We start from the raw sequence: 25,542 nt of genomic DNA on the forward strand, positions 1-25,542 counted from the left end.
GAAGACAATTGGTTTTCATCGCAACTTGCTCCCTCTTGACATCATCAGTTTTTCTGTTTTAAAAAAAAAAAATAAATCTAGCTACACCTCCAGGTAAATTCTGAATTCAAATGTTCATCCAGATGAAATGTCAACCCAGCATTTTTCCTCTGGGTTTTTCCTTTAGTTGAAAAAAAAAATAGCAAAAATAAAATTGTCAGACTACATGACGGAACCATTTGCACAGCACATAAAAACACTGTTTTGTTTTCGTTGGGAAAGGTAGAAAAAAAAAGCATTCATTTGACGCCTGTGCAAACTGGAAGCCAACTTCTTGTTCAGTGAAGTTTCTCCATTCAAGGCAAAGATTTCAGACCGACATTCTTCAGTCCTGTTTATTGTCTGTAAAAACAATTGAATTAAAGTGGTCATTAAGTCAAAACAACTTTGAAATAGGCTTCTCTCCCTCCACCCCCCCCATTCCCTTTAAATGTTATCCAAGCTAAACTAACTTTGCAGCTGTTTAAATATGATACCACCACTAAGCTGAAAATAGGCAAAAATAGGGAACTCCTGCTTTGGGGATGTTAACACATCCTAAGCAGATGAATTTACTCTTGTTAATGCTGTGCTTAATAGGCAGTCTAACTACACTGAAATGAGATTAATACATGGCTTAACACTGTGTAAATCTTTCAAAAGTAATTCAATAAGAGGGTGAATATTTTCATAATAATAAGTGCCACTATTTATTTTGGATACTAATAATAAAATGAGGGATAAAATTACAATAAAAGGATACATCCAATTTGCTAAAAAGAACACATTTTCTGATGGCAAGAACAATTAGACTGTGGAGCTGTGTCGGCTTAATGAGCTGGTTATGGCTAACTTAGTAGAAACATTCAAGATAATATTAATTAGAAAAATACATTTTTGATGATATAGTGTTAAATCTTTCTAAATTCAGCACACAGAATAAGCAAAACTATGAACCTTTTTCTTTCAGAAGAAAACTCTCATTTTGTGTTTTTCAGGTTTCATGTCATTTTATGATGTGTCACGTCAAACTTATCTTAACAAGACTATATTAGATCTTTGGGGAGACATAGAAGATATGTATAAATGCTATTCCATGTCTAGGGATAGCTGTTGCTTTTCCTACAATCCTCAAAACCTTCATGGAAAAAATCCTGTACAGCCAAAGTTGAACATAAGAAAATCCAGCACCATTTCTTTTGCAAATATTAATACATTTGCCTTGGTTAGTTTTAAAATTAATTTTGAAATTAGGAATTAAATTGTGAAGAATGTTGATGACCTAACAGTAGCCACAGAACTATTTGTCTTCGGCTGTAAGCATGAAACTAACTTCACATTTAAATGCTAAATATATCAAATGGGTGTTTTAATTCTCTTATGCCTTCAAATTAATAATTTGAATGTTAAAAACAGATTTATGTGGAATACAACAATCAACTATTGTAGTCAGATTTTCTATGCACAACTTCAGGTAGGAGTATGCAAGTTGGATGCTCACCTCTTGAGGTTTTACTGCTCCCCTCGGTCGAGTGGCCACCATATGTGTGAAAGATCAATTTCACCAAACAGTCACAGCACACACTCCCTAATCTAACCTGATCCTGAGTTTGCCCACAAAAGGCTTCAGAAAAATTGAAGTCTTTCCACATTTAAAATCAGAGTAGGTTGTCCAGCAGAGTTGTACTTGAAGGTAAAAGAGTATTCTTTTCTGGGGCAAGGATCTCCATTGATCTCCACTTCACAGGTTGTATGCTTTTATATGAAAAGCTAAATATTTACAAGAGAAAAGGGGAGCAGGGTCTAAAATACTTAAGGTGATTTCCTTATGAAGTAAAGTCCTCTGCTCAGAAACCAAGGGCTGTTTCTGTCTACACAATAGATAGCCAGATTTTTGACATGACGTTACCATTCCTGAACATCTATGAGTGACATCCTCAAATACAGCACTCAGCATATTAAATAAAAGAACATGTACGCTGATTTAAAGAGTAGAACTTAAATTTTAAGTTTCGTGGTTTAATTTTACTTACAAAGAGAGTACAGACTCCTTATACCAACCAGTTCATTCTTGGTACATTGCCTGTCCTTCCTTGCCTGCAATTTCATGATTGTTGCAAAGAAAATAAATGCAATGAAATATACTGCTATAACTTTTCTCACGACTGATCAGCTCCTATGAAATAATTTTACAGTGTCTGCCATTTCCTTTGCCTATATCTGACAAAATCATTGCCTGGTCATATTAATTACTTCCTCTTATCTCGCTTTGATAACCGCTGTTGTATATTGGGCATAATAAATGTGCCCTTCGAAAACTGAGTAATGAAATTATATTTTAATTATAAAACAGCTTCACTTGGTTTTATAGTAAAGGTAACTGAAATATTTTGTAAGAAGTTATTTAAAGACAGAGATTGTGTATATTTTTTGGTTTGTTTCTACAGCTTCCCACACTGTATTTCTGTCTGCAACTGGCAGATATAAATAGAGGGCACATTTCAGAAAAAAACCTAACTGAAATAAGCATAATAAAAATATCTGTAGTGGATCTTCCTGTGTGATTAAAAAAGGAAGAAATTCTTCTGAATATAAATGCCAGTGCCATTAGAAGTATATCCATCATTGCAAAAAGGCAGTAGCTGACAAGGAAAGATGAGGGATCTAATTCTCAGGGAATTCACCACACTGGCAAGAAACACAGCAACCATTTTAATAAAGAATTGCAATATAGTTTCTTACTACATGGGAAAAATGCCAGAATCCACACCTCACAGCAACCTTATGAGAGCTTCTAAACTGAAGTCCTTCTGCTTTGAGACTTCAGCAAAAGGGAACTGTTACACGGGAAAGGTCAGATCCAAATTGCTACAGAACAGTCATCAAAACAAGCCAACATCATGGTTTGGACACATATATTTCTCTCTTTGCCTGTTACATTGTCTGAATATTTTGCAATCATTTATTTAGAGGTACTAGAGAGACTGGTGGCTAGAAAGGATACACATGCATAGACCACGTGTCCAATTGGGTACATAAAAAAAAAAGCGTGTGATCAATTGGTTTTGTAATATGTACATACAGACAGATGTACAAAAAGACAAAAGAAATAGTGAGGTCTTCTATTTTATGGTGGTCAAAAAGGGAGGTTGTGTGATCTGAAACAATTTTATACTCATATGGTAGACAAATAAATGCATCTTCCACTTCCAGAGGTCAAAAATAAAGTAAAGCAATTGACCGCTTGGTATAATTCTAATCTTTCCTATACTAGCTCATAGCTGATGCCTCTATAGGTACTAAGTCATGATGCATTGACTGACATATCTAACATATTTCTTGTCTGGCTATTTGTCTATTTTATTCCCCAAGATAACACATGTGTGATAAAACTCTTTTCACAGGGATGCTGGTATACATGTACTAATAAAGGACTGGATCTGTGCTCCTTCGTAGAATCTGTCCAACACTGATCAGTCCTGGTGAGTACCCAGTCCCCTTTGTGAGGGCTGGTTTTATTGTGGCAAAAAGAAGCTGTGTTTGAGGATTATTCCAAAGGTGAAGGGACTCTTTAGGATTCTAAATCCAGATGTCAGTGTATATATTTTGAATTTTCTGAGGTATTCCATGGGAAGTAAACAAAGGGAGCTGAGGACTAGAGACAGACTGAGCAGTGCTTCTCCCCACCCCTTTCTTCCGTTTCCAGTTCCTGCCCACTCAGTGTCTGCATGGCACCAGTTTTGCAGAATCACAAACACCAATTTATACTGCTTCATTAACTACACTTTCAGAAAGAAACCTTTATATTTGCCAATGTGTACCGTGCCAATATTTTCACCACTGCAAAATGTAAGCCCTTTTTAACCTCTGATGCCAGATGCTGCTTTAGCTCAGTGTGATGATTGTTAGCACAGTCGTTGAGATCCTTCTGAGTCCAGAAAAGCAGCAGACAGTTAGAGAACATATCACTGCAGGCAGGAACTCCAGGACATTTTGCCAAGGTGAGGCCATCAGCCAAAACCTTTTGCTAATTACACTGCTATATATGCAGAATTCATCTGAACTTAAAGAAGGTACTCAGAATTTATATTGCTGAAACAGGGAGTTGAATTTGGCCTACTATAATCAAGAAGCAAAACCTGCTGGCTACAAAGCATATGCCTACTTACTTAGACTGTTGGTAAGAATATGCAGGCGCGTGTTCACTGGATGTTTCCACTGTCATCTGTTGTTGTTGACCACTGGCTTCCTGTGATGAAGATGCTACTGTCTGTGGAGACGTATCAGCAACAACACCCTAGGGAATCAAATGAGACATGAAAAACTTACTAATTTTACTCACTGCAGTGAGCTACATGAAAGAGCTCAGCACCAGCTCACTATTCCTGTATTTCTCTAGAGATCAAGAGAGTTTGAGGTAGCAGAACCACATGCTAACACAACAAACTCCAGTTTTAGAGAACTAATCCAGCAATAAGAAGCTTTCTCAGCATACCAGTTCCTGTAGTACTTTGTTCTCACAGGCTGCAGTGGAAAACACCCCCACCTTCGAGGGCAGTTCCCTGCCCACTCAAAGCCAGAGGCAAAACTTCAGACTTTGGTGGATTCTGAATTCTATTTCTTGTCTTTTTTTACAACCTATGTAATTTCACAACATCTGTAATTTTTGCTTACCTACCCCAGCTTTGCAGTGAGTTTCCATTTATTGTTTGATTTAAAATGGAATAAAAGCAGAATCAAGACCCACCACTCTCCACTTTACTACACACCCAATAGAATTTTAGCCACCTTAGAAAAATACTGCCCTCCTCTACATACTGCTTTTATGCATGTTCCCTTTAAAAATAAATTTCCTTTACACTAAAGACTTTTAACTGTTAAAAAATGAAGCTTTTAGTGAAGTTTTGGGTCATTTATATGTTTTCAAAAAGCAGATAAGTAAAAACACAAAAGAATATATGCATGAATTGAGCATTATACTCTACTTCTTATCCTATTTAGACAATCCAAATAATATTTAGCTTAAGTTTTCTTGTACACTTTCAGAGCATGCTACAGTTTCTTTCATTTACTCTCATGTTTGGTGTGTTGGTCACATGAATAACACTAGCAGGCCTCTTCAGGGAACATGCTTTATTACTCTATTGAACACAACAGAGCCAGAAGAGGGAGCACAACGCACTTGCTTTGTTTTTATTTGAGTCCTGTGTAAACAACAGGTAGTTTATTTTCAATCATCTGTTAAAATATAAATTTCATTTTTCAGAAATTCTTCATATCTATTGTTTAACAGGCTGTCAGTATTATCCTTTTCTGCCTACTTCCTTGTCTTTATCCTTCTGCTTTTGTCCATCTCATCTTGAGATTGTAAGCTCTCTGGGGCAGAGACTGTATTTTTTGGTCTCTGCTTGTAGAGCATCCAGCATGGTAGGGTCCTGGCTCATGATGCTACATGAATACAGATAAACATTAACAATAATCATCATCACTGGTTCAGAGCAAAACAGGCTACATATTCAGAAAATATTTTGATTATTATAGTAGAAAATTACAACATCATGTTACTTTAGAAGGAATGAATATACCAGTGGGTGATGGGGGGGAGGGCTCAGGAAGAATTAACTTAATTCCCCATTTGCACAGGTCAGCACAGTGTGCAGCCGGTACTGCTGTATGAACCACTCTCCATCCCACCATCTCCTTATAATTCAGATTTATATCTGCCCAGTTTAATACTTAAGAATGGCAGTTGAAAAGAGGCACCCATAGTGCATTTCTAAACAAATGATGTTTAAGGCAAAATTATACCAAGGTAAAAAAGACTGAAAAATGACCAGCTCAGTATGACAGAACAGTAGTAGCCTTTCCTGTGGGACCTTATTTGGGAATAATTGCAAAGAACTGGGAGAAAACAGTATAAGTCCACTTGACTGCTGGTGGAGCCATGTCAGCAGTACCACTAACTCAGCATCCTGAAAGCACAGAGTAGTAATAGCACAAACTCCAAAGTCCACACAGACGAAGACAGAAGTACAGAGACCCTGGCACTCCTTGCCTTACCCCAGAGTAGGGCAGAAGTTATTAATAAAAGAGGGTAGTGCCAAAGAGAAGCACACAGGGAAGAGGATGCCAAGGCTCCCTCCTCTCGCTGTGCTCAGTGGCCCTTATGAAGCTTCACAGAAGTGGAGGCCAAGCTGACGCTCTCTCAGCAGCTTGTGGTCTACAGGGTTGAGTAAATACTTACTCATTAGACTGTCATCAGCATGACTCAGCCCCAAGGAGGGAGGGAGCGAATCCTTCCTCAAGGATGAAAAGCACTCAGTCAGTGCAGCATCCTCCACGTCTGTATATACAAGAGGAAGGTTTCCATTGCTCAATCACTTTTTCTGGTGGCTAAATGTTTCAGCAATTACCTATACTTGCTAAGGACCGCATCAAACCCTCTTGCAATCTTCTCTTCTTGAAATCTCTTTTGGTTTCGTGGTCTGCCTGCTGGGTTTGTTTTCCTGTCTCTTCCCATCTCCCTCCCAAGTACATGGGGAAAAAATAGTCATAATCACTGATGCTTTATTCGTGTCCTGCTGTACAACAAAACAAATGCAAAACAAGACCCCTTGCCAATAATGTAAAAAAGAAAAAGAAGAAAAAGAAAAATAAAGAAGGATTAGAAAAAAGAAGGAAAAAGAAAGAAAGAAAACAAAAAGAGAAAGAAAGGTGCAGTCCTAGTTTTAAAAGCTGGAAGCTCCAACCACCACTCCATAAAGAAACTTTAGGCCCCTTTCAAACAACAGGTGCAAGGAGGCATAACAGATAAGAGTTCTGCTACCCCTTCACTCTACTTTCATGGATGGAGATAAACTTACTTCAATAGGGACAGCTGTTGGAGGCACAGGAGTGTACTGGGGAATGTAGGTCCCTTGCATAGGTGCAGCAGCAGTCATGTACTAGAACAAACCAAAAGCAAATGAACAGTAGAAAACAACAATCATGATGCATAAAACCATGTTAAAAGCATGATACTGTTTTGATTTCCCATTCAGAATTTTTCAGTTAGTGCATAGCATATTATTTCTTTTAAGGATTTTAGGCAATGGTAGGACTTACCTAGCTATTAAAATACATAATCTTGAACTTCGAAGTCAGGCCATATCTGAATATAAGCAACAGTAAACATCTTGCTGATAAAGTCAGATTGTTCACAGGTTCTCTAAAACTGAGAGACTTCTATTTGTACTTAGAAAAAACCCAGTGGAGACATGATAACAGCATATATATAGTGGTTAAAGATACAAAAACGGTCTAAACAATCTCTTGGAGTCTTATTGAGCTTATCTAATGATGCCTACAAAATATGAAGCATGAAATTGGAGTGGTTTATTCCAGTCTATATATAACCCTATCAATAACAGGCATACAAAGCTGCAGGGAGATACAATCCAAGACAGGAGAAATAAAGGTAGAGGAAGATCTATCTGGAGTTTCTCCTTTTGTAAACACATACCTTAGCTAAATTCTTACCACTTATTCTTAATATCCAGAGATCTTTTCTGTGTATTTTGAAATTTTTGCAAATTATTATTATAGCAACACCTTGTACTAGCTTCTCTGAAATACTATCTCTCCCAAGTACTACAAGACAATCTTTTTTACAATTCAGGTGTACATGTGACTTTTGCCATTGGTATGGCACTAATCTCCTTATATATAGCACTTCTTTAAAAGCTCTTGAACTGAATGCAATAGTCATTGTTCAAATTTTCAAATAAAGTATCAATATTAAATCCTCAGATCTATATGTCCTTTTCTTTCTACAATCCAGCCCTAACCACATGTCTCCACTGACAAGAATCTCAGAACGTGCCCAATCTCACAACTGACTGTATGACACTTCCACTACATGTTATCTTCAAAGACACACCAAAGATCTGAATCAGCCCAGAATGTATTTGATGAATTTTAAAATGAGTTAAATATAGCTTTGCTTCCTGGCAGTGCTAGGAAGTGCTTGCAAGATTTTATTCCACTGTTTATAGTAAAATTTACATTTAAAGCACTCTCTCACCTCAATTCTAAACTAACTGTATGGTTTGATATGCCTGTGACAAACATGCATTATGAAATTGCATAGTGGGATGCAGACTTTGCAGCAATGCTGGAGAAAAGCCTTAGGGAATGACAACAACATACTTAAGAATCTCACAGCTAAATTCTGAAGTCTTCTTGCAAGCAGAAGAAAAAAATAATTAAAGTGAAATTGTTTTTAATTAAAAAACCCCCAATATTCAGGATCATATGTGACATAGTATGCTTGCAATCTGAGCAGCATATGGTGTTGAAAACCATGAAAATATTTTTTGCCCAAATTCACAGTGTTTTCCTTAACTTCAGCAAAGAGATGGGAGTGTCCCCAGTGTTTGTGTCCCTGTATCAGGCCATGTTTTTCTGCAGTTCTTTCTCCTTGTTCTTCAGAAAGAATTGAATTCAATAGTCTTTTTTTATGAAGGCTAACCCACTAAAAACATTAGGCCAACTATCCCTATTGTATTCAGTACAGTTGGGCTATTCTCCTGCCTTACAGATTAAGAACTAATGAGAATGTTACAGCAGGGTGTTCCAGAACTGCTTCCGCTCTATTCATTCTGCTTTGTAGTGCTGCTGTCACATGTGGGGAAGACATCTGCTGTGTAGCATTGTTCTAAATGTGTCAATATTTAACATTAACCTGAAGCACTCATAGTTCTGCAAAGACCTGTGAGGGTTTTAAACCTCTACACAGGCTAGGCTCACTCGGACAAATATAGAGAGATTTTAATTAAAAGTGTTAATTTAAATAATAAAGTGGCCTCATTCAACTCAGACTTCCTCTGAGTTCTTCCTTGAACCTTGCAGAAGATCAATGCTCAGCCTCTTATAAGATGCAGTTATCTGTTATTCTCTTTCTTACCTTACACACAAACCCACTCAAGTCTTAAAATCCAAATATCAAATTATTCAATTGCCTTTGAATTCAGACCACTCCACTTTTTGCAAAAACCTTTGGCATTGAGTTCTGTAGGCAACAATTGAAATTGTCTGGGAATTAACTGATGTCTTTGCTGATTCTGCAAGCACTGCTCTCGGTAGTTGTGCAGTTTCTTACCTCTATTGTTATTGTTTTCCTCTTGAGGCAGATCCTGATCTTATTTGCCAGACAACTTCATGTAGCTTCCTTCACTGCTAGACAATCTCCAGGGAAAACTACCGGTGACCTGAGTGTAACTGGTGGCCCTGGCCATATCCTTCTTGCCCTGGTCTTTCCAGGCACTCACACCTCCTCATACTCTGCCAGTTTAAATTTTTGCAAGAATTTTAACTGAATTCAGTCAAACAGCAAGTGATTTAAAGTGCTGCAGACCACCAAAGTCATTTAGTTACTTGCCAGACTCTGTGAAAAACTGTAGGAAAGTGACTTCTCCCCTGTATAAAACATTCTACTAGTCTAAATGTCCACTCCAATGGCGATTAAACCTTTTGGTTATATCCTTTAGAATCCTACAATTTAAAAAAAAATTTCGGTCCACCAATGGCACAAATCAAGTCATAGTACTCGTGGCAAAGAATTTGGTCATAGTAAAAGTTCACCAAGGCTCAATCCTACAGACTACTGTTGCTTAACAACTGGCCCTTGACCACACAGCAGCAGAGTGGTCTGTATTACAGGTACGCATATTGTACCCTTCAGTGGAATGTCCCAACATATTTAATTTATTTATTTTCATGAATCTAAAGATACTCTTGTCATTTCAGAAAAGAGCAATTGGGTCAACAGTTAAATGTTATCAGGTCTTGGAACCGATTCTCAGTCTCCGGGGTCTCACTTAAGGATCCATTGAGGTTTCTGTAAAAACCTTTACCAAACTATAAAGGCCACTGAGGGCTTAGTTCTCAGAGATACACAACTGGTCTTAAGTATCTAAAGTCCCCTCACACGCACAAGGAGTCCCAACTGAGACCACATGAATTTGAGAATGTCTGCCCTGCTGGATCAGTTTTTACCATCGAAGCCTAGTGCTGCGAAGCTGCTTTAGTTTAGTTTGCTTACTAATAGTATAATGAAGAAGGACATAGATTAATTTCTGTTATAACTAACATTAGCTCAATCAAGTTTACATGTATTTCTTTCCTTTGTGAACTACATAATCCTAATTCTCTGATCTCACAGGATAAATAAAGATTACAAGGTGCTAAGGCACAATGTCAGTATCGATACTTACATCAATGGGTTTGGATAATGCAAGAGTTGAATTTCTTGTCATGAATACACACAGTTGTTTAGCAGAAAGCTTCCTGAACACTGCTGTTCAGTAGCTCCCATACCCAGCACACACTGAGCCCACTGTCCCCCAGACACTTTACCTAGATATTCTATAAAACAGTGTGCTCTGGATGTGTTGGAGTGAATGGTGCCCATGCTGGGAGGTAGAAAAGAGCTTCAGAAAGAACTCTGACATTTAAAGAAAAGTTAGACATTTTATATCTACTAAGCTAAAGACCACTCAGGATGAAAATTCTGGTCTAAGGACATCTCTTAGCTGAGGAATTCTGTACTAATGCAGCTCCATGAGATTACATGTCCTGTGGATGTACATAGTTTGCATATGGCTTTCCCATCCACCTCAAGAAACTCAGAGAACTTGGAAGTAGGCAGATGGGAAACAAAGAAGACACCTATGTCAGAAGACCATCACTGAGATTTATTTTCTCCATGAACCACACTCACTGCAGTTATTTAAACACACGTGTGTGAAAAAGAGACAGCATGACTCACATACTCAGCTCAGCAGCACCCAGCTAATTCCACTAAATATTAATATTGTGAGCACTGAAATGAGAGAATCTGAAAAATCCATATCCATTCTTTCTTTGTCGTATGTTTCCATCAGGATTAAAGATTCTTGAGCTGTAATGTGATCGGCCATTCAACAAAGTATGTTCAAGGCAGAAGAAAGCACCGTTCATTCTTCCACAACTGTACAGGCTTTCCGGGTCTAAAATTAGAAGCTGCTTATTTCTGACAGTAAAATGAACAGTGACTCTACAGGCACAGATGATGGATCTGGAGGGTATAAGGGAGCTTTTTTTGGCACTCTGATCCTTTAAAAGCTGGTAATTTCTACTACAGAAAAAAATACATTGCTGGTGGCAGCACGCTCTTAATTTGCTTGTAAACTACTATTTTCTTCATACAGTAGGCAGAATGCATGTTCTCAGCACTGAAGATGTGTAGTATTATAATATAATTCATGCTTTATTATGCCCAACTGCTTAATTCAGACTGCACTTACCAGGGTACCAATTTAGCCTATATGCTACATTAACAATTCTACTCACACCTTTCCCAATGGGATTTTTATTTTTGCCATTTTGAAACTACTTAAATGTGTGAAAAAATATATAGCTAGAAAATGAGAGGATATTAATGTGCACCTACCCCTCTAGTCTCCCTTCCTAGTCTCTGTGACTACAAAGAGTTAAATGAAAGGAGGTAACAAATGAGGACGTGGGTTGAGGGGACAAAATGAAACTTCAAGAAGGATCATGTTTAATTCAGAGAGCAACATTGGTTCTTACAGATCTGCTAACAGTGGGGTATCCCAGCCTGGCTCCAGCAAGACTCCTGTTAAGCCAGCGGCAAACGCTAAACCCATAAAGGTGACAAGCATTGGGAAATAAAAAGCAGGAGGAAGGCAGCTGCCTGCATCATGCAGTGTGAGGCAGCATGTGGATAATATGGTTCACCCATCATAGTTGGAGCTGAGTCACCTGCAGGGAATTTACAGGAGCTTTTACATTGAGGTTATGGCACAGGTAATGTACATTTATTCATTTGCCCTAGTAAGCCTCTGGCCTGTCTTTCTTGGGCCCAGATTAATGCAGAGTCAGGCAACTGCCTAACAGCTGATGTACACAGCATACACCTCTTACACCAGCTATTAAGTACTGAATTTCAGCTGAGACTGTGCATGAAAAAGTCCCTCCTGCAAGACCAAACTATCTCATTTATAGCACCAGAAGACTTTGGCCTCACACATTATTTAAATTCTGAAGGCCATAATTTGCAAAAAGTGTAGAAACCATCCTAAAGTTCAGTTCTATTTCTAGGTCTAGTTGCCCATAAAATAACACAGCTGTGATTAGATGGAGGCTGCTGCAGAAGCACTCTCTTGGTCACTATGAGTACTGTGAGATTTTACAGAGTGACAACAGTTGAATAACTGATCAACACTGAATAAGTTTCCTGGTATAAAGAAAACTGAAAAGAATTTACAAAATGAGATATTAGCAGATAGGTTTGCAGTAGATTTGGAAACCTTGAGCAACACATACTCTGAATTAGTAGGCTTACTAAGGACAAGGGGCAGTGAGCAAGGAAAAAATGTTAAAGAAGTCTTTTAGAAAATCAATGTGCAAATGCTGCATTCTGGTGTTTCACTCTGGTTTTATATAAATGTATATCTGCTGCAGGAACCAAAGATAGCTTTCCTTGTTGCATCACTCTCCATGCACCTGAGAAGGCTCCTTTTCAGTCAGGGTGAAAGCCAAACCGCAGAAGCCTTATACCAGCATATGTTGGTAAGCATTTACACCACTGCAGCTTACTGAAGGGAGAATAAATGGGATGTCTTATGTGATTGAATGCTAACCTATGTATCTTAAATGAGCAAGGATCCCATAGTCTGTTCTTCAGTGGCTATTTGTGGTTCATATCACTATATGAGCTATAGCACAGTGATACTGACTTAGCTTTTTAGGATTCCCAGAATTAATGCCAGGGTTTGTTTGTGTTTTATGTTTTTTTTAAACCATCTGAGAAGTCTAGACACTGCATCACTAACAGAATTATGTGAAAACATTTGCATTGCTGGAAAAGTGAAGGAAATGAGTCTGTTGGCCAGATTTATTTTTATCATCCTCTTTTTTTTTTTTCACCCCATGAACGAAACCTGCCCTCCCACTTTCAAAACTCTTCGAACAAAGATTGCATCTCTCTTTGACCATTGTCATGTGGCTATAACTTCAACAAAATATAGAATAAAACTGCTGTCTTTTTGTCTCTGGTTCCACCTTCTCATTTGAAAATACGCTGTTCTCCAATAGAAAAGAACATTGTCTTGCTGTGTCCTCTTATCCTATAGTCTGGCATGGAGATGTAGGAACTTAGGAAGAGAAAAGGACCATCTAGTTCATCAGTGCCAGTAGCAGTTCAATGAAATACAATATCCAGCCGCTACAGTTTTTACTTTAAACTTAAAATATCTTTTGCTACCCAGACGCTTCTCATTTTCCAGCTCAATCTTGTACTTATTCAATCAGTATTATTAATCTTAGTTTCCCCAATTAAAGAATGTGAGAATAAAAGATATGGAGTTTTTGCATATATTACAATATTTTTGCTAATAATTATCACCAAGGCCTAAAATATAACAATATAATGCCATTTTACCACACAATTACCATAGCCCTATCAAGAACAGCACTGTCGTTCAACAGAATCCCATTGCTGGGCCACTGCACTCATTGTTCCAGCAGAGAATAGAAATCTTTATAGGATTTAACATTCCTTCCCTGCTGCTCAGTAATACAAATGTATTTAGGAATGCTGGCTATCAATTCCCTTTCAACCTTCCTAATGAGTTGTTACCTAATTCTCTGAGCAAGTTAAATGAAGCTAGAGAGAAAAATAACTTCAAGAACTATATTTGCAAACTAATCTCCTTTTCTCTTCAGGAGTTCTAAACATCCCTCACAAATCCTTATCTTTGGAAATCAGAGTAATACAAAGGTATAGAAGAAACAGTGCAGATGAGCTAAACCCCCCACAGCTAACAAGTCTTTTCTTCTTTCTGAAATTCAGTCCTGCTACTAAGGCAGAGTGATCAGGACCAATCAGATAAGGACTACTCTGAGTAAACAAATACCAGAACAGTCAGATCCCCACATAAAGCTGTGCACCATGCTCTCAATTGTATGCATGTTTGCAAAAACTGTAGTAAATGCAAGCAGCATAGACAGATAAACAAAAAACCTGCTCATTCACTTCAAGCACTTTTAAGAATCTAAAGGCTGGCATTACAGAGGAACTTGGTGAAAGTCTCAAACCACTTCCAGTTATCTCATCAATGTCTGAAAAGGGTGAAAAGGAGAAAAACTCATCAGGATGTGAAAATAAGTTCCCATTTTTTATTGCATCTTTCATTAAGTGAAAACTGCTTATAGGAATACTTCTTTAAAACAAATCGTTCAAATTACGTTTATGCTTATACACGTCTGTGGAACTTGACCTCAGGGTGCCAACCATTCTTGCAGCTCATGTCAGTGTACTTAGGCCCATGATATTTTCACTCTTCCTTGTGACAAAGCCTCCATTGTAGGCAGGGATCCATGGAGGCTGTACAGTGTAAACTAATTCTCCATGTATGAATAGCTCCAAGATATGAAAATTGCTTTTGTGCATAATTTGAATAATACCATGTGTCTGATGGATACATTTGCAAGAGAGCAAGACTTCTCCTGTGCTTAAAACAAAGACCAACACTGCTGATTCGTTGTACTTTCAATTCTTAATTCTTCAGTCCTTACCCATTTCTCTACCAAAGTTTGTTTTCTTTTTCTAATACCTTCTATGTACCTATTCTGTGAATGCAAATAATGAGTTCTCTGGGGCAAGTTTTTGAGCATGGGTTAGGGCATGATTTATTACAGTCCTATCTGCAGCACCCTATATAAAACCAGAGTACAGTGACTATATCATAACAAAAGGGAATACTGCATCAGTTTTGGTCAACCAGGGTCAGTAATCACTGAGATTCTGTCATATTTATATTCTTCTTTCAGATCCTATATACTGAAGAATAAAGGGGTGATGCAGCAGAATTATAACTGCTGCTTCTGATATTAAAAAAATCCTTATGTACCCCCTCAGCTAGAAATTCTTAGGAATTTCCATCTGAATACAACTCTTTCAATTAGTCCCTCGTGAATGGCTGCTAGTAAGATGAAGGAAGACTGATCTGTACATTTTAGTATTTCCAACATAAATGAAAAAATAAATGTGTCAGTGAATCTCTCAGCACATGAGCACATTAAGCTATTATTAATAACATATCCATTTATATGAGCAAATAATTGCTTTCTAGAGGTAAACATGTCTTCTAGAGGCTATTAAATCTCCATGAATTTGAAGAGTATAAAGAGAAGCAGAATACAGTGTGCAAATGCCCATACTGTACGGATGAAGTTGTTAAAACAACAGGAGAACTGGTTAGACTTGTTAAATAACAGTTGATCATCAATCACATACACCTTTCATTGCTCTTTCAGACCAAAGAAGAAAGTGGACAGCTCGTGGGCCAACTGTCTAGGAGTGAAGCAGATGAAAGCAAGGACAATTAGTTAGAAGCTAAGCCAAAAGTAACAGTAAAACCACACAAAAAGTCACCTTAATATTATATTTCCAATCAAAACCTCCTGCATGAAAATGCTATCAGGCCAGACAGATGAAAGGTAGTAAGATAATAGCATTATACCACCAAAGTACACCTTGGACCTTCTTAAGAGCAGTTGAAGCATGACATTACTTAGACCTTTGCCTCTAAAAGATCCCTAGAATCCAAAACATTTGGTTAACTATGGTTAAAGATATCACTTGGGAAAAGAGAGGTTGGGAAGGAAGGGGAAGGGGAAAAGGAAGGGGAAGGGGAAGGGAAGGGAGCATCTCAATAACTCACAAAAAAACTGCTGTTTACCAGTATCCTATATCCAGACATGGAGGAGAACTTGCCAATTCAGTTAGCACAAAAATATGCTGGAGACACTGACTGTTTGAGTTTACACTGGAAGCTAATGGTGCCATTAGGGATGGCTTAAAATCTGGCCTTCCTGAATTAACTGTGAACATGCAAGTCCAGGCTTAGGCAGGGGGAAACACATTCCCTCTGGGAAATATTGGGGCCTTATGTGTAAGGATACAAGAAAAATCAGCCTGCTGTTGAGAGTATGGGAATAAATGTCCTGCAAATCACTCACTCAGGGCTTCCAGGCTGCTCAACACAGAGTTGGTGTGGTTGAGTTGGGAGTTTACAGGCCCCAAGAGCCTGCTTGCTTATGGGTATCAGGTGAAGATCTGGGACACCCTTGCCTCTTCCTACACACCTGGGAGCCAGCAGTCCCTCTTCAGTCTTTAAGCCAGTGCCCTGCTTTTCTTCCAGGACAATCCCATCAAGTTGCCTGCCCAAAGCAACATTCCTGGGGTTTTCTGACTTGGCTCCCAGACTAATCTGGTCCTCAGCAAGCAGACCTGTAAGCCGACACATTAGGAGACCTGGAAGCCTGCCCAAAGCATTGGACATGGTGAGGCTGCTCTGGAACATGAAATCCTGGGAGCGCTTTGCAGCTGCTGCTTGAAAGCTGACATGGAGCAGGACAGCAACTGAGAGAGATATTTAAACCAGTTGGCAGCTGTCAAGACTTGCAGAGTATATTTTGTATTGGGAACACCATGAGGCATTGTTTCTGAAAATTAGTTTTTGTTTGGAATTTCTGGCTCATGGGAGAATCTTTCTGTTTTGTTTTGAATTTTTCAGAGATGAATCAGAATGAAACCAAATTTCCCAAGATGAATTTCCCACAAACTGGAAACCATGAATGTTGCTCAGCCGACTCTTCTATCTGTAACTTGAGCAAAAGGATCAAACATTTGTATCTGGAAAGGGTAGGTATAATAGAGAATACTAACCTTTAAAGGTTGGTGTCCACTTCAATAGATTTAAAGTACAGTATTTTAAAGTAATGTAGTACAAAATATTGCTTCTCATTAGCATAAAAATTGTTGTGTCAAAATCTTTCAATATAATTACATGATCATTAGCTTTGCTTATATGGCAAGGCTGTGGAAGGTGGTAATAGTAAGCATTTTTGTAAGGCCTTTTTTTCCTGCTTTCGACAAACTCTCAAAATTCTTATGGGAGAAAGGTCCCCTTAAAATTAAAGTCAATGCCCTACTGATAGAGTGTGACAGACTAAGATTGTTATAGTCTGTCCCTATGTGTTTTAATTATCAGCTGCAGGAGGATCTCTGAGACACAACACATAATATCAGCAATAGGGCTGCAAAAGCAAAGGAGAAACCCTGCCTTTTAGCAGCGTGCTGGTTAAGTGGACTGAACTATACTGCTATGTCATTAGCTTGTCTACTATGTAATGATCTGCTAAGAGTGTTGAACTCCTAAACTTACTGTGTGGTAAAAATTGCACAGAATCTCTCCTAATTTGATATTGTTTCATTCATATGATGAGGTGGGGAGGGAAGGAAGAAGGAAAAATACCAAGCAGTAGAATAACATAAAAACACAAACAGCAGAAGAACAAAGCAGAAAATGAAAGAAGGAAAAAAATTACCAATACTTCAAAAAATAGCCACCCCTCCTTGCCTTAAGCCTTCCTGTTTTGTCATCTAATCACTAATTCCCTTCCTAAAGAGGTCCCTTTAGAATGCCTTCCATTTTTGATGACTGCAGGTCTTTTACACTATTTCACTGTAATATTTTCTTTACCTTGTACTGGGACACACTGTTTTGTTGGGAAAGTGTGATCAGCACAGCTGCTGAACTATAAACGAAACAGCCAAGAATGCAAGCTTGATGCTTCAGCTTTGACGATCACTTTGTACAGGTGAGCAACTTAACACCTAGGAAACCTGAGGTTTGTTTAAAAAAAAAAAGTGCAAGCACCCATTTTCCATAAGACATTATTAAATATAGCTTTATGGGTGTGCTTATTTTCCCAGGAACAACATTAGCAATGCTTGAAGGGGCCAGCAAAACAGATGTGTCTTAGTGCTGGCAGAATAGCAGCATTCCAAGGCTGGTCTTTCTGTTCTTTCAGTGCTAGCTTTCCAAAGGAGACAGAGTCAGCTCATAAGCATTCAAATTATATACAATTATCATTTGGTATGGATTTGTGCTTTAACACCCTCTTGCAGTTTTGGAAAATATAAGCACTGAAAGTTTTCAGTGCTGGTGTATAAATTTTAATAATTTTTAGGGCTAATAAAGACCAGGCCAAGTGAAAAGCAATTCACGTTGGTGGAGAAAAAGCCCTGTTAATCAGTCTTGTCCTCGCTCTCAGTGTGCTGATTGTAAATAGTTTTAGACAGGGCTAAAAAAGGCATAGCGCAATCTCAGCTTGATAGACGAGTATGCGGTAATGGTTGTTCTTGATACATTTTTTCAGGTTAGCACATTCTGTGAAAAACTAAAAGCAAAGCAAAACATAACAAAATCTTTCCAACTTCCTCCCCTCCCTCTAATTCTGATAGAGAATATGAGGAGAATAATCCAGGAAGGGAATCAACATTGGGCAAGACATTAATACATGTACAAACACCCATATTTCCTCCTTATGAATGCCCTTTATATGACAGAGCTGTCCAAACAGCACTTAAGAAGCAACAGCAAAATGCCTGACAGACAGGCATGATAAGTTATGGCTCAAAATGTTTGCTTGCCAGACAGAAAGAGTGACTTTTTTTCTTTTCTTTTTTTTTTGCCTGAAAATCCTTTAAGGTAAACTCACTCCATGTCTGCTGGCATGCAGCCATTTTTCTATAAATTCATATTACAATGCTGTATTTCTAATGGATTGGGTATGGTGCTTTTCCATTTTGCTAATGAGAAAAGCTAAAGGCCATTACTTGTTCTGATTAAGATCCCAAGGGAAGAAATGTGATGTGTATATTACCAGGCCATACGTAAAGGAAGTATTTGGCATTTCTAATCAATCAGATGAAGGGTAGACAGAAAAATTCTTATCCTGTGACTGCAGAGGAAGAAGATATAGGGGGGAAAGAAACCATAGAAAGTGCCTTTAAAAGGTGACTTACAGGAATCAGTTATAATGATATTAGTATGATCAATGACTATGGCTACTATCTGGGAAGGATGTAATTACCAAAATGAAAACTTTCAAATGGGTAGTCTGATCAAGGGCAGAGGTACTGTCGTATTTTTCAGAGCACTGTCAGCTCTCATCCAGGCAATGTATTACTGCATCCCTCACAATCATTACCATAGCACAAGGTTGTGCTTCTCTGGAGTGGGAGCAGACCTAGGGAGTGAAGGGTTGAGAAACTTTGCATCCAGCTCAAAAATGTGCATAAGTTTTAACCCAAAGGCAAATTCAACATAAGGAAAGACATGTCTGGGAAAAGGGAAAACAGAAAAAAGCTCCAGTCATGACTGGCTTTAAGGAAAGTTTTCCAGTGGTACATCTAAAAAACATTTCAAGTGAAAGAAAGGAAATGCTGTAGACCAGTGAGCTATTCATCATAAAGGAGAGAAAACAAAAAAAATGCACCAAGAGATGCACTGCTCAATTTTCAGAACAATACTCTGGAATATCTGCTGACATGTTTCAACATGCAATTCCTACATGTTTAATCCTGATGACACAGAACTTATTCAAATTTATACCTGTTTGAAATACAAAGTTCAGAGACATTTTTTCTTTCCTTTTTCAGTGACTACATAGTTACAGTCTGAAAATGGTACAAGAAAGATGGTCTGAATGGCAAATGAAATTAATAGAGTTTGGAGAGGGGTGTCCTAAGAGAGGACAAGATCCTTTGACTGTGCCACAGTGTGTAGTCAGAACTTGTAGACATACGTTAAATAATATATAGATTTCACAGAATATTATAAATCACTCATGAACATTAAAACCAACAAAAATTCTAATAGTACATCCTCTCAAATGGAATTCCAAATTAATGCAATATTACCGTCAATGACGCAAAACTATAACAGCTGATAAGGGCAGCAGAAGACAGTCTCATACACTCTCCCAAATTTGTATTAGAGTGTTTAAGCTTTCCTCTATAGGACACCTCTGACTCTTTACAGATACTTGATAATACTTCAGTAGATCCACATGGGAATAGAAGAAAAGGCTGCAACACTTTCCTCCATCTGCTTTAAAAGAATAGTCACAAGAAACACCGGACTGTTGCTCTGGAAAACGTCTTCAACCCTTCCTTACATCAGAAGGCAAAGCCAAGAGACATATTCTCTTAAATGTCATTGGTGACAAGGCATGGATGCAACACACAGTGTTGGAAAAAAAGAGGACCACAGCTGAGAACTACAGCTATCAAACTGAAATTCAGTCATCTTTAGTTTTCTTTAAAGGTATATATTTAAAAAACATCTACACAGGCCCTAACAGGAGTTCTCAGTGAAATTTTCTGATTCTTCTGCTCTAGTCATGTGAAAAGAAACAAATGCTGCACAAATGCACCTCAGTCTATACAGGCAAGCAATTCTAGCCTCTTCTAAATGCCACAGCCCAGACAGAGTTCTTCTCAGGAGGATCTTCCAGAATATCTATTTATAGGCTAGGTAGCTCTGGCACATGGACTGACTAGAAAGCTCAGACATCTTCATTTAGCATGGGTTCACACTGATCAGCAAAGTGTTCCCTTTCTGCTTTTCCTTTACACCCAGAAAAATGAAAAAAAGATTAAGTGCTGTGTAAATATTTGCAGTGGAGAAAGTCCTAACTGCACTGCAGATTTTCTTGTCCAAGAATATGACAGGGATGACAAAGTGGCCACTTTTCCATCAAATAAATTTATATCAACACTTTCAAACCATAGGACTTAGCATGATTCACCTTACCAAGAAGGATCACTGCTGACATACGAGTGTTATACTGAACTCCCAAGCCTCGCTGCTAAAATACAAATTAGCAGAGTTAACATTTAAAAAGTGTAAACCCGGCTATTCCTGAAGCTGATTAAGGGCATTTGCAGATTCCTCTCACTTAGTGGCTGATGTCAGGGACAATGAATTTACTCTTAGGATGGAGTGGGTGTGTGGGGGGATGGTCTGCCAGCCTGCCCAGCTGTAATACCCCCTAATAGCCTCGGAGGAATTGTAATTGTGAACTGAAACAGCATCTGCTTAACTGTCATCCTAGCCTCAAGACTGGAACTTTTTGCTTGTTGTGAAGGATCATGAGAAACACAACAAGGAGAGGAAGATGAAAACAGAGAGAGATTAAAACAATTAAATACAACCACTAAGATACAGCTGTCCATACTGCTAGTAACTCAAGGAAATATAAAATGCATTTGACATTCATGATGTAATTTGGTATGGGAACTTAGAAAACTGAGTTAACTGCAAACTTCTAGTTAAAATTATTTTTTCATTATTCTTATAGAGAACAGATTATTATGGGTGAGAAGCAATTAAGTTTCACTGCTAGGCAGTAAAGCCAGATCTGGTAAAATCTTCTCTTTTCTTAGTGAGAAGAAAGGGCCAACTAGTTCAATTTCCATTGAGAACAGCTCATGGCAGTCCATCATGCCTAGAGTTTGGGCTTTGCCTAAAATGTACAGCTGAGCTGGGTTTGGAACAGGAGCTGCTGTCCATACTATAAGAAAGACTACACTGTATGGAGGTAATTTTCCTCAAAGGGAATCTAAAGTCTTGTATTAATTTGCTTATTTATTTAACTGATCCTATAACGTTTATAAAACACGTTGAGAATATCAAAGGCAATATGGGTGCTGATGTTGTCATTTGTCAGTTGTTTTCTGCCTCAGGATGTCTCTGAAAAGACTGGAGTCCTGTCGCAATTGGGAGGAATAGCAAATGCTATAGATTCCCTCCTGTATAATTTGTACTTCAGAAAAAAAAAAAAGGCTTGGCAGAAATCTGCAGGATGTGTGCAGATGGAGTTAAAATACTTCCATACAAACACCACAGCTCCATAAACCTAACTGCCTAAAAAAAGAAGTGTTTCAAACTAATGGTAAGTACTGCAATTTCTTAGTTTACAATGGGACCAGCTCTGCCTGCAAAGATCTCTATAGAATAATTACAGACCAGAGACACTAATCCTTTGCACTTCTGTGCCAGACTTGTAATTGCAATCATATATATTACCATTCCTTGGAACACATATCCAACAGCTTATGCAATAAAGGAAAAATACTAATATTAATAATAAACTCAAGATGGTGCCATGACGCTTAAGCCATATTTTTCTCTTTCGAAACACAGGAAAATATAACGTTACTCATGACATTTGTACAAAAATTAATGAAAGACAAAAGTGGACTTATAAGCCTTGAAATGTGTCATTCTTTTCTTTGCCTTCTGTTGCAGGTTAATTACTTCAAATTTTTCCATCAATCATTTTATGAATTCCAACTCTGTTACATTCAGTTTTAAACAAAGGATAGAAATTTTAGGAAGGTCAGTGGTCTTCTGCTCTCAATAGTTCAGACACAAGTTATACAAATAAAATAAGAAAACCTCCTTATTCAACCAATGGCCACACACTGCATGGAATTTGCTACTACTAACCATTTCCCTATGCTTCATAACACATCAAGGAAATTTAAAGTTGTTGCTACTTGCATTTTTTAGTTATGAATAAACTTTGTGTAATACAATAATCTTCTAGAAGGTTTACAGGAAAAAAGATATCCTTTGTTTTACATCAATTAAAATAAACCTCTGCTAAAATGAAATACAATTACTGGGATTATGGTCACTTTTATGAAAACAGTCATTTATTATCAGAAAACTAAAGATTCTGAGATATATCCATTCTCTTCAGAGGAAACCAGCCCTACTAAAGCAAGCTAGGAGCACCTGGATGTTAAAATAACTCTTGCTAAAAAATTATCTTTGGACACCAATTTGGATTCTGTGGATAAACTAGGGAAAGTTGTCTGTGGGACTACCATCATAGCCAAATACTCACTTCACCTTGTTATTATATTTTTGTTACTCCAATTTGTGCTGTCAGAAATGGTCACTGAAAAAAAAGAACAGATACAACCCATTTTTTATCCCAGTGTAGGTGTTTTAGGTGGAAAGGGCTGGCAGTAGAGCAGAATTACAATAAACAGGAGGAAGGGAGCAGTCAGGTGCCTTAGTGGTTGAAAAAAGAAGACACTTCGGAAATCGTAGCATCTTTGGCCTACACTGCAAACCTTGCATACAGCTGTGGTAGGCAGGCCAGAGAACACAAATAGCATGAAGTTTTTGCATCAGTGAGATCAGTTTGTGCCATATAATTATTATACTGATTTGAGGGTAACTCCCAAGGCAAACACCCTCAGCAAAAGAAAACTTAAGAGTTCAGGCTAGCAAACACATGATATTTGGACATTTAGATACTAAAGTCTTATGAAAGTGTCTGTTGCTATATTACAACTGCTAAAATTAAAAGGGCAAAATAAGAAGCATACAGGTGTGCCTATCACACTCAAAAGCCATAAAAATCCCAGAGGATAGAGTAGTCCTTCATGGGACCGAAAAGGATGTGCTCCTTTGATAAACGTTTGCTCCCAGGACCCATCCCGATGTGGTGCAGCTCATCTCTGCTGCACAGTAGAAATCTGACATTTTCAACAGTTCATTACTTTGCTAGAAAAACAATTCAATTCAGCAAACTCCCAAATTCACTTGATGCAGCTGCTCTCAAACCCCTTGTTATAGCTCAATGAAATGTGCTGACTGAGCTGTTTCATAGTAAATATTAGGAATAGCAGAACTCTCCCCCCAAATTGAGTCTTTTAGGAGAAACAGGTTTCTACAGCACCGTAACACTGACACAGAATCGCCCATAACTCACAGATAATAAAATACCATCAGAGGGCATAGAGGTTATTGCCATCAGCAGCTCCCTACAGAATTGTAAATCATTTGAACAAAGCTTACCCTTTTCTAAGAATTTCAGGCTGAAATCACTGTATATACACGATCTCAGTGTCCTACACAATGTATAAAGACTGTACCTTTAGCTCCTTCATTTAACCTTGCTTCACAAATGAGTGAACCCTGAAACAGGTTGCTCTTTCCAGAAGAAAATAAGAAAGATACCTCAAAAGCACTGGCAATTTGTCTTAGGGGAAGTTTAAACCTTTGGGGTACCAGCTTGCCAACCATCTGAAAAGCACTGGATTAACTGTGAAATCACTGTGCAGTGAAATTCAGTGGGAAACCTTATGGGAAAAGGCAGAGAAATTGAATGGAATATTATTTTTGTGAGCACCTGCAGGTCCAGACCTTTGCCCAACCCACAAGTTATATTATTTCTGTCACTGTGATTAAAGTATGTAAAATACTGAACATCCTTCAGATCAAATTCACTTTCAACTCCATGGTATGAGTTTTCAATAATACGGCAAGATGTCTCCCTCTGACATACTGCACCATCTGCAATCTAGTGTTTCTGTGGAGGCCCAGTGTCCCTGGAAGTAAAGTTTTCCCTAGGAGAGAACCCTGGGAATGTAATTCAAAGGCTGCTGCTCAGAGCAGAAACATTTTGCCTAACAAAATGTACCCATCCCCCAAAAAACCCAAAAATAAGCCAAAATCTACCAGTATACTTACTAATTCACACAACCCATGTTGAAATCAATCAATCTTATCTCTTGGTCCCACATGTTTTTAATATGTAAATGGTCAGTTGCAACATATATTTACTTTTTGTCTGCATAAACTTCAGACATTGTAAATAAAATGTTATTTTGATGTACAACTCTTATCTGAGTCTTGGTACATCACGCTCAGTAAACATTTTTGGAAGTTTTTACAATTTCCAGAATTCTCAGTACTTAAATGAATAGAAAATAAAAATTAAATTATTACTACTTGTTTTGAACTGAAATAATAATGTGTCTTTGCGATGAAAAACAGAGTCTGGAGATGAACAAAGGCTGTTAGACCATTACTGTGGTCTCTCCTGTGAATTTTAAGGTGTTTGGCCCAGTTGAGTCCTAGATGTCCCAAGCAATGTCCTTTCCGTTGTTCATTTAAAACACTAGTCTAGCTATGTATTCAAGTTATGCTTTCCCTATTTTACTTTCAGATCCTTATAGTTAGCACCACTAAAACATTCTTCTCCTTTCCATGGATTCCCTTCACACACTTATGTTGTGTTATAAGCTACTATTGTCTTTCACCTTCATGTCCTTTTCTTTCAGCTAAAGTTTACATCTGTGTTTGAAGTGGATATAATTCATGTATTTTCCCTTAGACAGAAATTATATTGTGTGAAGGACTGCAACAGTGCTTAGCAGAAGCTAGTTGTTCTTCCATATAATTTATCATGTTGTTATTTTCCACTGAGGATACTGCCCCTTGAAGGATTTCAGGACCTCTTGCTGTGCTTGTGCACACTTGTAGTGTGTGAAGACATGACCACAGGACTGTTTCTCAGCTCTCAGCAGAGAAGAGCTGCAGAAATAACACCTCTGGGATACACTCCTTGCTTCTCACATGGCCAATTTTGAAAAACACCCCTTACCTCTCTAAGATCCTCAAACTTGTGTTGTATTACAGACATCCCACAGAGTTTGCATCACCAATATTTGGATTCATTACTTCTCTGGAAAACCATATTTATTGTTTCTATCAGAATCAGCCCACACTACTTTAAACACAAGTTTTATTCTAATAAGGGAAA

The 25,542-nt window shown here is 38.0% G+C and overlaps 1 protein-coding gene across 1 annotated transcript in view; it reads right to left on the reverse strand.

The window, feature by feature from the left end:
* Positions 1-4,183: 4,183 nt before the first annotated feature.
* LOC103803981 (RNA-binding motif, single-stranded-interacting protein 3) overlaps positions 4,184-25,542 on the reverse strand; it is a 341,464-nt gene continuing 320,105 nt past the window's right edge. Inside the window, exons 11-12 of the mRNA XM_009076562.1 lie at positions 6,882-6,962; positions 4,184-4,267 (exon numbers count right to left, since the gene is read on the reverse strand). Of these exons, the coding sequence (XP_009074810.1) occupies positions 4,184-4,267; positions 6,882-6,962 (165 nt within the window). The remainder of the gene's footprint in view (positions 4,268-6,881; positions 6,963-25,542) is intronic.

The sequence above is a fragment of the Acanthisitta chloris genome, unplaced genomic scaffold, assembly GCF_000695815.1.
Source record: "Acanthisitta chloris isolate BGI_N310 unplaced genomic scaffold, ASM69581v1 scaffold1876, whole genome shotgun sequence".
Classification (NCBI taxonomy): Eukaryota; Metazoa; Chordata; class Aves; order Passeriformes; family Acanthisittidae; genus Acanthisitta; species Acanthisitta chloris.